Source organism: Gopherus evgoodei, chromosome 1 (assembly GCF_007399415.2).
Source record: "Gopherus evgoodei ecotype Sinaloan lineage chromosome 1, rGopEvg1_v1.p, whole genome shotgun sequence".
Lineage (NCBI taxonomy): Eukaryota > Metazoa > Chordata > Testudines > Testudinidae > Gopherus > Gopherus evgoodei.
The window spans coordinates 22,753,241-22,768,411 of NC_044322.1; the positions used below are offsets into that span (position 1 = coordinate 22,753,241).

Here is a 15,171-nt window from a genome sequence, read left to right on the forward strand (position 1 = left end):
GATAATGAGGGGGATCCTTATAATTAAAGCATCGGAACAGAAAAAAGATAAAGTTATTGAAGAAGAGAGTTTGGTTAGAGAAGTTTCTGTTTTGAAAGCAGCGAAGAGTCCTGTGACACCTTATAGACTAACAGACATATTGGAGCATAAACTTTCGTGGGTGAATACCCACTTCGTCGGATGCAAGCATCTTGCATCCGATGAAGTGAGTATTCACTCACGAAAGCTCATGCTCCAATACGTCTGTTAGTTTATAAGGTGCCACAGGACTCTTTGCTACTTTTACAGATCCAGACTAACACATCTACCCCTCTGATACTGTTTTGAAAGGTAAACATAAATATACAGGATCTAAAAGAGTATAAGAAAATAAATGAGATAAGAAAAAAAATGAATATGTTACAAACAGGAAAGGCTGAGCAAACCTTTGATATATTAAACAGAAAACAATAAACCTGATAGGCTTTTAGCCAGACAGCTAAAAAAGAAACAAGATAAATCAGCCATCCCTCTGATTAGAAATAAAACAAGAGATTCAGTAGCTGACATCAAACAGATCTCTGAAACATTTGCTACGTTTGTACACTTCAGAACATTCAAATTCTGAATGTATACATAGATATTTGAAAAATGTGAAACTACCTCAGGAGTCAGAGGATGAAGTTGCAGATCTAGATAGGCAAATTGTTGCAGAAGAAGTTGAAGTTATAATTAAGAATTTAAAATCCAATATAGGTCCAGGTACCAATAGGTTTTCTAGGGAGTATTCTAGAGCCCTATGACAAGTGCTGGTCCCTGTTTTAATTGCATTATTTAATGGTACATTGCAGATGAATGAAATTTCAGATTCAAGGAAAGACGCAAAAATTGTGGCCATTTCTAAAGAAGGACAAGATATTACCACTTGTGCATCACATAGATCTATTTCTTTAATTAATATAAAAGCAGCAAAGAATCCTGTGGCACCTTATAGACTAACAGACGTTTTGGAGCATGAGCTTTCGTGGGTGAATACCCACTTCCTCAGATGCATCCAAAACGTCTGTTAGTCTATAAGGTGCCACAGGATTCTTTGCTGCTTTTACAGATCCAGACTAACACGGCTACCCTCTGATACTTTAATTAATATGGATGCTAAAATTTATGTTAAGATGCTAGAAAGTACACTGAGTGTCCTCTTTTCAAATATGTTCACCCTGACCAATCTGGGTTTGTTGCTGGCAGCACCAATCTGATAGTATCAGAAGAATTCTGAATTTGATTAATAATGTTAATCTAGTAACTCCTCCTCACTGCTGCTCTCTTTGGAACTTCAGCAAGCCTTCGACTGATGGTGGAGGAGGGGAGAGTACCTGAGGCACATCTGGGTAAGGTTCGGTTTTGGAAGTTAGTTTTATAAGGGCATATCAGGCCTATATACTTATCCTCGAGTGTCTTATCTGGTTAAACGTCAATCGTCTCTTTTTAATTTGTCTAATGATACAAGACAGAGTTGTCCGTTATCCCCCTCTGTTTGCTTTGGCAACGGAGCCTTCAGCCTACAGTGCCATGTAGCCAACTTGTGACTGCTAACAGAAAATATCTGCAAAGGCTGGTGATGGGACACTTGATGGGGAGGGCTCTGAGTTACTATGGAGAACTCTTTCCCAAGTGTCTGGCTGGGGGTACTGCCCACATGCTGAGGGTCTAGCACCTCTGGGTTTGCTGTATCAGTTATGAAGGTAAAAAAATTGCTTGAGCCCTGGCATCTAATTGCTTGAGCCCCAGCACCTCTTTCATTACAAATTAAGCACTGGTTATTACCAACCCAGTATTGCTTCTAACATGTGATATGACCTAAAAGCTTGACCGCCTTGCCCCAATATTTGGACTTCACAATGTTACTTCCTCCCCACCGAAATCTTTATTTAAAAAAACAACTATAAACTAAAAAAAGAGTAAAGTCTTCATAACCAAACTTCAAAGCTCTAAATATGAGGTGACTTCAAAGCAAAATTCTCCGTTCTAGTGAGTAAGCAATTTTCTAACTGCATGAGATTCAAATTTCTGACATGAAACAATTTTTTATAATATTAAACTAATTTACTGTTAATATGCTATTACTTTCCAACCAGTTAAAGAAGTGTCCCAAGGCTATATCTTAAAAATATTTTTAAAAATAGTTTCACTGCTAGAAGAACTAACAATATGCTTAGTCTCTCCTTCACTCTGCAACTTAAATGGTTGTGCCTCCAACTAAAAAAAATAGGAAACTGGGTACTGTACCTCAGAGAGTGTAAAAATTAATTACTGAGACATTCTATATATCTGAACATGGCCACACTTGAAAAAAGAAAATTAAGAAAACTCATTAAATACAGCAAAATAGACCCTTTGTTGCATATCAGCAACATTGACGACACAAATAACTGCTGCTAAACTCAGCAGAAAAGCTGCAAACTGCTCCCTCTTCATAAAGCCAAGTTCTAATAAGTATGTTAGATAATCCCAAAGTTTTAGCTCCCAAAATCTGACCTGAGTTGTTAATGTTACATATTAATGAGAAAAGTACCTTAAAGTCTAAGGTCCTGATCCAGCAAAGCACTTCAGTAAATAGGACTGTTCATATGGTTAAAATTAAAACTTGCTTAATAACTTTGCTGAGTCAGGGTCTATAAACCAATAGGCCAACTCACCAGCCAGGACATCAAAGCAGCAGAATGCAAGTCCCTTTCTTCAGGTATGGGTTTATTTCTAAAAACCAAAGCAGTCCAACCTAAATTAAACAGATAATCCAGGTCCTGCAGCCCAGCCCTTTCCTCTGACCTAGATTCTCCTACAGGAGCCTACCTGCTCCCTGCAGGTCTCGCTTCCATTTTAATTAAGGACCATGTAATCTACAGGCTATCACTTGATCCCTAGCCACAAACCCATCACCTGGGACGCAGCTAGTTAGTGACAAGTGGGATCCCTTCAAGGACCATCCCACCCTATGACAAGGCCTAACCACCTGTCCTTCCTTTTTTCTGTTTTCCCTGTATTGTTATAATGTGTGTTTCTCTAGTTTACATTTAACAGAAAATGGAAATTGTTAACTGTATTGCTAATTTCTGTAAATATTCAAATGAATATGGCTTTTGAGGTTTCCTAGGAAAACCCTTTCCGCATATAAGACTGCCTGTAAATAAAATCATTTTAATCCCTCAATTAGAATAAGACTTTTAAAAACCAAAAACCACCTTCAACCACTAATAAAATAAAAAAAATAATAATAATGGTCACCTGGCATTGGACATTTTTGTTTTACACTCTACTCTTCGTCAAAATTCAAATTGGGCAAAAGGTAGGAGGAAGATCATGTTAATAAAACCTCTATCACTGGGTAAAATTCTTGTTGAAAGAAGCGCAGACCAAATGTAACGTGATTCATTTTTGTTTTTATTAAACTGAAAGGACTGTTGAGATCGGGAGTTTTGAAGACTTCTGGTAAACTTACACAATTGGGATGGCAACAGTCTAGAACCTTCCAAAGATGAAAGGAAGTGCCCACATGTGAGCCATCAGAAACCTGTTTTGACTGGGTAGTTTTAGTTACACAAGGTTGCCAGCCCCCGTGGACGCTTACCCAGCATGGCAGTGAGGTAGGAGTGTGGCAGGCAGCCTGATCACCACCATTATATCAACTAGATTCACCATCATGGTCGTCAATATTACGATGTGCAATGACTAGAAGACATACCACTGCATCATTCGGCCCCTCTTTCTTCTGATCCTAAAAGATGCTCTGGCAACACCCCATCAGGAAAGGGAAATTGACAGCATCACCACCTCCAGAACTGTTTCCTGAGCAAATCTGGAAATGTACACCTAAGGTGTCAATCTGCCACTTTATCCATCCACCCCTCAACTCTCTCTCTCTCTCTTCCCCTTCCCCCATTCAGTCTAAGAAGAGTCTAGCATGACCATCTAGGACAAATATACTCTTTATTGTGACCATGAGCCATTGTAGAAATGATACCTCAAAAGATAAATTAAAGAGAGGCTATACATTTCCATACCTGTGCTGTTCCTATGCTCAACTGCAAGCAACAAAAACAGGGGTTGCATGCTTCCTTATATTTTGCTATGCTCTCCGCACATGCACGCACGCGCACACACACAACTACTTTTGGTGCATTTGTCTCAACAAACAAAGCAGTCTAGACTTTAATAAAAGAAGTCAAGAGTTACCATCTAAAGCTGACCACCCCTTCTCTAAATAACAACATGCAAAACTGAGATACTGTCAACCAACAGTATTTTCCCTTTCATAAACTCTATAAAGAGAGCAATAGAAATTGATAAAATAAAATGTTCTTACATGTATTGTTTGTTGGGGTTTTGGTGTGCGTATGGAAGGGGGGGGATAATTTAAAAAAATATATATTATTTCATGGGGTAGAGCAAACAACAAACCCCCAAGCCAAATCACTGTTAATGTTGTAGCAATGCAAAAGTAACAAACGGGATAACTTAGAAATATCACATTCTGAAAGTTGTTTGATTCACACAATAGCACTTCATTATTGTGTAATGTCTCCACATCGGCTCTGTACCAGCAATTAAATAGCAGACGGCCTAATTTTCAACGGTGCTACAGATCTGTAGCTCCCATTGACTTCAAAATATTTTCCAAATGGTCCAATATTCTCCAAAAAATGAAGCACTGAAAAGCAAAAACTTGAAAACTAAGATAACTGTTTTCTGGTGGTGTTTCTCAAAATGTAATCCATACAGAAGTTAGAACTTATAGTAGTTAATATTTCATCCTATTAATGTTTTTTACTATCTCAAGATTAAGTATCATACACTGAAAAACAAGCAGATTCTCTAAAAAGTACCAGCAAGGTGCCACTATGAAAATGAAAGTATATATTTACACAATTTTCAACTCTGACTCTAATGCATGTTGACATACATTAAGCTAGGACTCACTAGCCTAAGAGAGAGCTTTTTAAATCGCTGTTCTTGTATGTAAATTTAAATTAATAGTGACTTCTTAAGTGGACATAATCTAAGATTACCAATATAGACCAATTAAATAATATTTAGCACGTCCCATTTGGAGCTCTTAAACTTTACAAACATTCAAACTCACAACACTCTGGTAAATATTAGCCCCATTTTATTGGTGAGAATCTCGAAAGAAGGAATCTACAGCGAGCTGGCCTCTCAGCTGCATCTAGAGATCAAGTCTGGTGACTTCTAGCCCTGAGCTCTATCCACTAAACACTGCTGTTCCTCTTCAAAGCCTTTAACTAATAAACAATGTATATTAAAGCCCTACTGTTCAAGCTGCAGTATGCATGTCAACTGCAGGAGTTCTTCCTCTGAAGCAGCTAGTACTGGCCACTATTGAAGACTGGACACTGAAGTAGATGGGTCACTGGCAGGGTGGATAAAAATCAATTTTTTTTTTAATCAAAACATTTTTTTAATTTGAATTGATTTTTTTGGATAAAATCTTTTTAAGGAAAAACCTATCTGTAGTGGGCCGACGTGGCTCCCCTCCTCCCGGAGAGGGTCGAGCCCAGCAAAGGCTAGAGTGGGCGGAGTTACGGAGCTCTGAGCCCGCCCCTCAAAGGGTCAGGCGGCGATCCGGAACTATAAAAGCCGGCCCTCAGAGCTCAGTCAGACCCCAGCGGCCGCAGAGAACAGACATCCCTCCAGGAGCTTGAAACTGGGAGACTCCAGCGACCCAGGGGAGCCACCCAGACTGGCCTGAGCTTCCCCGTGCTCGCTACCAGGAGGAGCCACCTGAACTTCCCCGTGCTCGCTGCCAGGAGGAGCCGCCTGAGCTTCCCCGTGCCTGCTACTACCCAGAGGAGCCGCCGGAGCTTCCCTGCACCTGCTAATACCCAGAGGAGCCTCCGGCGCTACCATGGCCCAAGTGTCCCGAGGAACTCCCGGACCTACCACCCAGCCCCGGTCGTGATGGGCCTACACTCCTGGACCCCGCAGAGGCCGATGTTAGGACCCAGGTAGGTCCTGAGGAGGAGTACAGAAGCAGCCTGGGGGCAGCAGACCCCAGTCAGGCTGCGGAGTTGCCGGAGTCTATGTCAGTGTGCTGCGGCCAGGATCCCCACTGACTGACCAGCAGAGTGACAGCCGCTGTTAGGGCCCTGGGCTAGGACGCAGTGGAGTGGAAGAGACTCCCCCTCTCCCCGGTCTGAGGAGGCCGATAACTGTTATTGTTGCTCAGTCCTGCCCCAAGGCCTGAGCTTACTGACTCAGCGTTTGCTGCCCCGCCCTGACCAAGGGCTGGGCCTGAAAATGATTACCGTTGCTCAGCCCTGATCCAGGCCTGAGCTTACTGACTCTGTGTGTGCTATCCATCCTGACGCAGGAACCGGTGCCCCGCGGTCGTTACGGTTCAGCCCTGCCGGAGGGCCTGAGCCCCTCGCCTGCCGGGCGGACAAATACCGCAGGGACTGCCGGGCTAGCTTCCTGGGCCAACCGGAGTAGAGTGGGCCGGCGTGGCTCCCCTCCTCCCCAGAGAGGGTCGAGCCCCGGCACCACTCGCTTACACTATCTAATTATAGTTTGAATTTAAATTCATTATATCTCAAAGATATTTCATCATGGAATAGGGATTATAATTCTAATTCTATAGTATGAGACAATATATGCATGTATTGTTTAAGAAAAGTTTTGTAAATGAGTTCCTGTAGTTCATGGATTAGGAACTGTGGGGGGAGGCAATTCCTCACACTACAAGATAGCATGGTATCTACACCCACCAGGAGAGAGAAACTGGGGGTTTACTTTTCAGAAGAATCCATTTCAAAGGTTTACTGGTTTGTGAGGTTCAGCTCCCCCATCTTCAAGTGATAAGCAAAAAAAATCAGCTGATTGTATACAATATTACTGTATTATAACAGAGTGCGGAGTGAGGCCTTTTCTAAAAGATAATGACACACAGGTGATTAATATTACGATGAAAGGTATACATTAACATTATAGGAGGAATTATAAATACTCATTGATATTGTTTTAAAGTGTGTGGCCAAAGGAAGGAACAGCTGCCACCCAGATAGGAGTGGGAACAGCTCTTTACCTGTCCCCTCTGTAAATTAATCATAAGAACATAAGAATGGCCATACTGGGTCAGACCAAAGGTCCATCCAGCACAGTATCCTGTCTACTGACAGTGACCAATACCACGTGTCCCAGAGGGAGTGAACCTAATAGGTAATGAGCAAGTGATTTCTCGCCTGCCATCCATCCCCACCCTCTGACAAACAGAGGCTAGGGACACCATTCCTTACCCATCCTGGCTAATAGCCATTAATGGTCTTAACCATCATGAATTTATCTAGTTCTCTTTTAAACCCTCTTATAGTCCTAGCCTTCACAACCTCCTCAGGTAAGGAGTTCCACAGGTTGACTGTGTGCTGTGTGAAGAAGAACTTCCTTTTATTTGTTTTAAACCTGCTGCCCATTAATTTCATTTGGTGGCCCCTAGTTCTTATATTATGGGAAAAAGAAAATATCTTTTCTTTATTCACTTTCTCCACACCACTCATGATTTTATATACCTCTATCATATTTCCCCTTAGTCTCCTCTTTTTCCAGCTGAAAAGTCCTAGTGTCTTTAATCTCTCATCATACGGGACCTGTTCCAAACCCCTAATCATTTTAGTTGCCGTTCTCTGAACCTTTTCTAATGCCAGTATATCTTTTTTGAGATGAGGAGACCACATCTGTACGCAGTATCCGAGATGTGGGCATACCACAGATTTATATAAGGGCAATATGATATTCTCTGTCTTATTTTCTATCCTTTTTTTAATTATTCCTAACATCCTGTTTGCTTTTTTGACTGCCGCTGCACACTGCGTGGACGTCTTCAGAGAGCTATTCACGATGATGCCAAGATTGCTTTCCTGACTTCTTGTAGCTAAATTAGCCCACCATCATACTGTATGTATAGTTGGGGTTATTTTTTTCCCCCAATGTGCATTACTTTACATTTATCCAATTTCATTTGCCAGTTTGTTGCCCAATCACTTAGTTTTGTGAGATCTTCTTGAAGTCCATCAGTGTGCTTTGGTCTTAACTCTCTTGAGCAGTTTAGTATCGTCTGCAAACTTTGCCACCTCACTGTTTACCCCTTTCTCCAGATCATTTATGAATAAGTTGAATAGGATTGGTCCTAAGACTGACCCTTGGGGAACACCACTAGTTACCCCTCTCCATTCTGAAAATTTACCATGTATTCCTACCTTTTGTTCCCTGTCTTTTAACCAGTTCTCAATGCATGACAGGATCTTCCCTCTTATCCCAACTTAATTCACGTAAGAGCCTTTGGTGAGGGACCTTGTCAAAGGCTTTCTGGAAATCTAAGCACTGTATCCACTGGATCCTCCTTGTCCACATGATTGTTGACCCCTTCATAGAACTCTAATAGATTAATAAGACATGATTTCCCTTTACAGAAACCATGTTGACTTCTGCCCAACAATTTATGTTCTTCTATGTGTCTGACAATTTTATTCTTTACTATTGTTTCAGCTAATTTGCCCAGTACTGACATTAGACTTACCGGTCTGTAATTACCAGGATCACCTCTAGAGCCCTTTTTAAATATTGGTGTTACAGTAGCTATCTTCCAATCATTGGGTACAAAAGTCAATTTAAAGGACAGTTTAGAAACCATAGTAGTTAGTTCCACAATTTCACATTTGAGTTCTTTCAGAACTCCTGAGTGAATGCCATCTGGTCCTGGTGACTTGTTACTGTTAAATTGATTAATTCCAAAACCTCCTCTAGTGACAGCTCAATCTGTGACAATTCCTCAGATTTGTCACCTAAAAAAGCCGGATCAGGTTTGGGAATCTCGCTAACATGCTCAGCTGTGAAGACTGAAGCTAAGAATTCATTTAGTTTCTCTGCAATTATTTTATCGTCTTTAAGTGCTCCTTCTGTATCTCAATCATCCAGGGGCCCCACTGGTTGTTTAGCAGGCATCCTGCTTCTGATGTACTTAAACATTTTATTATTACCTTTGGACTTTTTGGCTGTTCTTCAAACTCCTTTTTGGCTTTTATTATTACGTTTTTATACTTAATTGGCAGTGTTTATGCTCCTTTCTATTTACCTCACTAGGATCAGACTTCCACTTTTTTTTTAAAAAAGCATGATAGAATCAAAACAATGGAAGTCCCACTTACAAAGGGAGTGGGGAGTTAGAACAGCATGAGATCATCCTTCCTCTTGAAACAACTTCATTAACTCTGAAAGATATAAGCAAGGACAGAAGCCATATTTGACATTCATCAGTAGGCAGACAAGGAACAGACCTCCTGCAAGCTGATAAAGATGGGCCCTTCAACCAATAGATGCGGGGGAAGGATGGGAGGGGGTTTGAAGTCTCTGGAACTGAATACAGATGAGAAACCTTCTGAGGCAAAGATCTTTCCCCTAAAAGTCAAGGGAAGCCAGCACATTCCTGGTCTGTGGATGATGAAGAGAATGGTACTACAGGGTACAGCGTTCAATGATAAGAATCCTCAATTTACACAATTCATATCATGTCAACATGAATCATCTGTGAATCAAGGTTGCATCTTATGGGGAATGTGAGTGATCATTCTGAAATAAATTCAAATTTCATGTTTTTGAAGCTCTCGTGAGGGTCATTTGGCATTGTACACATGAAGGTCAGAACCCAGAGTCATAGGCAGGCATCAACAAAGAAGTTGAAAGGAAGGTGAAGTGCTGTACTACATGTCAGCAAATTCAGCATGATCCTGGCTCAGCTCATCTACACCTTTGGTCATGGTCCCAGACTCGTTGAATATGTATTCCTATGATTTTGCAGACCACTAGGTTATATATTTTTATCATTGTTTGACACCCATTGAAAAAGCAGGAATTTTCAGAATGACTGCTGTTACAGCTACCAAGGGCATTGATCTTCTTCATACCTTGTTTAGCCAATTTAATGTACCTTTACAATTGATGAGCGATAATGAACGTTCTGAATGTTCAGAATTTCAGCGGTTCCTAGCTTCATATGTAATTCAACACATATGTTCTGTTCCATACCATCCTGCTACGAAGAGACTAGCAGAACCCTTTGTAGAGAGACTTAAGCATGCCTTAAAAGCTAACAAGACTATTTTAAGTCCATTTCTTGTTTGTCTTGTCTACAGGAACACACCACATGCTACTACCCAGGAGTCACCTGCAACTCTTTTTTGATGCAATCTGTGAGTGGTACACAGAAGTTTGAAAGGCTTTGATTCTCAGCAGTTTACAAAGCTCCTCCATCAACATGAAGTTAGATCCTCTGTCCATTAGTATTTCCTTTGGTATCCTGATTCTCATGAAGACTTTCATGAGCTCATTTGCTATGGTAGGTGTGTTAGGCATGCATAGCAGAATGGCTTCAGGGTATTGTGTGGCATAGTTTACCATCATCAGTATATAATGGAATCCTGATGCACTCTTCTCCAAGAGTTCCTCTAAATCCATCCCTATGCATTTGAACATGACCAGAAATGTTTCAGGGTCATCTCCCATGCCCATTTTCATAAGCCAGGTGAGCAGCCCTGTGGGAATGGCTTCTCCTATGGGTCTGGGCACTATGACATTGGATGCCCCCAAGGGGTTTAACAGCATCACCATCCCCTGCATCAGGCATTCTTGTTGTGCCTAGTGCTGGGTCACCAGCCCTGAATAGCTGTTGTTGCTGTTGGGGACACTTGCTGTTGCTCCTGGGCCACAGTCTGTTGCAGTATCTGCCCTTGCTGCTGCTGTTGTTGGGCCGCCTGCTGTTGCTGGTTTGCCAGCATTCATTTTAACAGCTTCTCTGTGTCCATGGACTCTTTAGGGTCGTTCAATCAATGGTCCAGTGATCCTTTTAGCAAAACTTTTTGTGTCCGGGGTGGGGGAGGGAGGGGAGGAGGGACAGAGTGTCAGCAGTTTCTCAGCAGGAGCCTGCAATACACAACTGCTCCCCTGCTCTATCTACCTTGACTGAGCTAAGCTGCTCCCTTTTGAGCTCAGCCTCCACAGTGAGCATACCCAGCAGGGGTGGCTAGAGGGGGCTTTCTCAGCCCAGACTTTCTCCTTTCCCCATCAGTGTGGGATTTATACATGCAATCACTTATGGCAAAGACACAGTTTTTCTAAAATCCTACACTTAGAGAAGCTTGGGAACAATACTGGTTTAAACTCAAAGTTTTATTCACAGTATTAGGGGTTTAGTGTCTCCTTTGGGGAACAGTTAATAACACATAAAGACACACAAAGGGGATGTTGGAGGAATTTGAGCATCCTCAAATTGCTGAATAGAAGGATTTCAAACCCTCCTCTTCTTCTTTGGGTCTATAATTTAAGGTGACCGGTCTTAGCTTGGAACACACTGATATGTACCTGTAACTTCATTAATGATGAGATGTAATCTGCATGTCGGAGGTGGACGATCTTGATTGGCATCTTATGGGATTAAATGACTCTTCTACTTGTCCCAGGGAACACTCTTGTTCAATTAGGGGTTCGAGGCATGTTGGTTATAGCTCATCATAGTCCAATGGCCTGGCACTTTGGTCTCGGAATCACAGTGAAGAGTCCAGTATAGTGTGCACATGTAATAATTTGATTAATTGCTAACCACAAAGAGATGCCTCCGTGAAAACAGGATGCAAGAAAGTGTCATGTATAAGAGCTAGTATGCAGCTTCACTTAGACCCCAGACATGTGGTGGCGTGGTTGTTAATATAATTAATGGCTAGTCGGTGTTAAACATTTGCTCATTTCCACACATTCTCATGACAGTGTGTGAATTAAAATACTTGGAAAGTAGTTTAAAAGGTGAGGTCGGAGTCTAGGACATGTGAGGACTTTATCCTATTAACCTTTTGCCTACACACCTAAAAGCTCTTTCAAACGTTTCTTAGCAATGCTAACTTGAGCTAACATTAACTAGAACATTTGGCCAACTAAAGGTACTCAGGCCTACATCCAAATATGGTCTATGTTACCTACACTATCTAGGATCTTAAATACCCATATAGCTCCATACAGAGCATCTCCCAAGTATTTGAAGATAAGAATAACTCCGAACAGTATGGAGTCCGGTGGCACTTTAAAGACTAACAGATTTATTTGGGCATAAGCTTTTGAGGGTAAAAAACCCACTTCTTCAGATGCATGGAGTAAAAATTACAAATGCAGGCATTATATAATGACACGTGAAGACAAGGGAGTTACCTCACAAGTGGAGAACCAGTGTTGAACAGTATCTTTCTTTTTGCCATGCTGAAGGAGAAGTAGCTTGCTTACAAATTTATTTAAGGTGAGAGTAAGTAAAGAGGTGTTGCGAGTAACCACAGGGCCTAGAGAAGCCAAATTAAAAAGATGAGCTTGGATTAAATAAATAGTTTCATTGGCTATCCATCCCCAATGTGGGCAGTATCTTATGGTGCACTGGAAAGCAACGCTCTCCCAAAGTAAAAGGTGGTGAGGATCTTTTTTTCCAGCTTTGGAAGCTATGTGATTATGTTCTGGAGCATAAAGACATATTCTTTTCATTTTAGCCAACATACTAGGTTATTGTTGTTCATGCTCAGATGTCTCTTCCGTTTACAAATTATGCTAAACTATTAGCCTCAACATTTTCTTGTGATGTCCAGGGAATTTCAAGGAGTTACAACAGGTTAGTAGAAAGGTATAGTAATTCCTTTTGGCTCTTATCTACTCCTTTTTTGTTTCAACGAGTGTATACCTATTCACATATTATGGTTCAAAACTACTAGGAGCACTCACATGATTTTGATTAATGATTCATATGCTCCCTTTCAATAAACCTTTTTTAGCTGAAAATTTCTTTATCACAATCTCCTCCTCAAATTCCAACACTACATTATCGTTTCCATCTCTCTTTGACCATAATAATTTACTCAAAGGTAGATGAACTATCTTTCTATGTATCTATCCAATTCTCTTATAGTCCATCCCCTTGTATATAAAGGGCACCATGTTTTGTTTACAAATGGATATCCAAGCACAATTTTTATGAGATCCACTGGGAACGCCACATTACATGGGTTATATAACAAAAGGGTGCTTAAATTTCTCTGCCATTCAGTTGGGCGTCAGGAGTTGATGTGACTTTTGAAATGAATGAGACCCGCCACCAAACTTCTCTTTGTGTCATTGTTCCAGTCAATAACAGTCATATCCCTCACAAAACTGACTACTTTCATCAAGTGTTCAAAAAACGCACCAAACTAGCAGACAATACTATTTTTTGTTTTTTATTTTTATTTTATTGTTTAACATTTCATTCCTTTAGATTTCAGACTGACAATTTTTATGCCAGCTTTTTGGTGTGTCCATTGAGCAGGGAGTGTGACATTTCTATAATTGGTACAGTGACAAGGACACCAATGGAACTTGCTCCCATGCTGCGCCTCACAAACATACAAAAACTAACTAATTTACCATCCTTCAAAACCCTTTTCCCATTACCTACAAAAAACTTGACAGCGGTTAAGCTGCTGGCATGCTGAGATCATTGCCTATCATGCTGGCCAATGTCCTCATGTTTCCTTGTATTCCCCCATCTCTCTGTATCCATCTGTTACCTCTTGTCTTATACTAAGATTGTAAGCTCTTTGGGGCAGGAACTATCTTCTTGTTCTGTGTCATACAGCACCTACCACAATGGGCTCCTAGGAACTACAGTATCACACAAATAAAAACAATTAGTAATTACTGTATGCAGATCGTATCTTTGCAACAGAATGGCCAAAAGCTCAGTGCAGCCTATGTTCTGCAGATATGCTAGATACATCACAAATTTAGAGGGAGATTTTATTTTCTTCAGAGTTTGCAGAATTCTGCACACAGAATTCTGGCATCCCTTACTAGGATACTGTTTAAATGTACCAAACCATTATGAAAATTCAGCTTGGAAAAGTGCAAACTAACACATCTGAGGAAAATTAATCTAGGTCACAGTTACTCAACGATAAGGAAAAAACTGGAAAACAGTAATGCAGTCAGAGACATAAAAGTATAAACAGGAATACAGAGCATATCAGAATGGGGCCAAATAATGTAATTACAGGGCTTAAACTATTCTCATGATGTAAGAGAATTAATGTGAAACTTTATTACTTTAATTTGAGGTGTAACTTGACATAGCCATGTAATTTCTGGATAAGATGTTCATCCTTAAAAGGAAACCGAGGTGTCTTTTTAAAAGTGAGGATCCATATGTGAAAATAAAAGAGGCAACTAAATTTTTAAATACTTAAATAGGTAGTCCACATATCCAGTGCTTAAATATTGAACGCTGACAAGGATACATTTGAACAAATAGTAATAGTTCTTGGTACATAATGCATCTCTCATTCCAAAAGAAGGGTGGAACAGGTACCTCTACAAAAAAACTTCATTTGCGGGCGCTAAAGATGTATGGGTACACGTAATTTAATTTTCCAGGACTGGTAACTCTGCATATGCAGATGCCTATTGACTCACACCAATAAGGGCTGCTAGAGAAGCTAGAGCAGGCTTGCAATTTTGCAGATCATCTGGTTTTGGAAGTGTAGCTCTGTAAAATCTCAACTTCTGCATAAACAAACATCTTAAAAATGACGCTATGCAGTCACAACTCAGACTTTTCAATCATCCTATTCCCTTTCCCCTACTATACTCATCTTTCAGTGTCACCCATTTTAGATTCTGATATAAAATACCACAAAGTTCTTGCATATGGAATGCAATCCTTCTTCCACCCCCCACCACAGACTACATTTAATCTTTGAAACTCCTTTAGAGTAAGAATTTTAAATCATACATGTCCACCTACCATACTTCTTGTGGCAGGTTTAAAGTGATGCTGCCTTTGATTTCATCCCCAAAGCGCAGGTATCCTAGAGTGGCTAGAGTGATATACAAGGTCATAACAATTCCCATGCCAATGTTCAATGCCTGTGTGAAACGTTGGGTTTCTTTCATTCTATTTTCCAGGGGGAGCACCTGAAGAAAGAGAGACAGTACATAACAAGAACACTGAGTCAATGATTTTCAAATCATCCTGCACTTTCTCTTCTCTTAGACTTTTTTTTCCTTTAAAAACTATTTCTTAAGCTGTCTGGCTTTTATAATAACTAGTACTACCAAAGGATCCAAAGC

At 40.6% G+C, this 15,171-nt stretch overlaps 1 protein-coding gene across 1 annotated transcript in view; it reads right to left on the reverse strand.

The window, feature by feature from the left end:
- The window catches only part of SLC36A4 (solute carrier family 36 member 4), a 246,333-nt gene that overhangs the window by 139,725 nt on the left and 91,437 nt on the right, over window positions 1-15,171 (reverse strand). Inside the window, 1 exon segment of the mRNA XM_030559215.1 lies at window positions 14,846-15,015. Within this exon segment, the coding sequence (XP_030415075.1) occupies window positions 14,846-15,015 (170 nt within the window).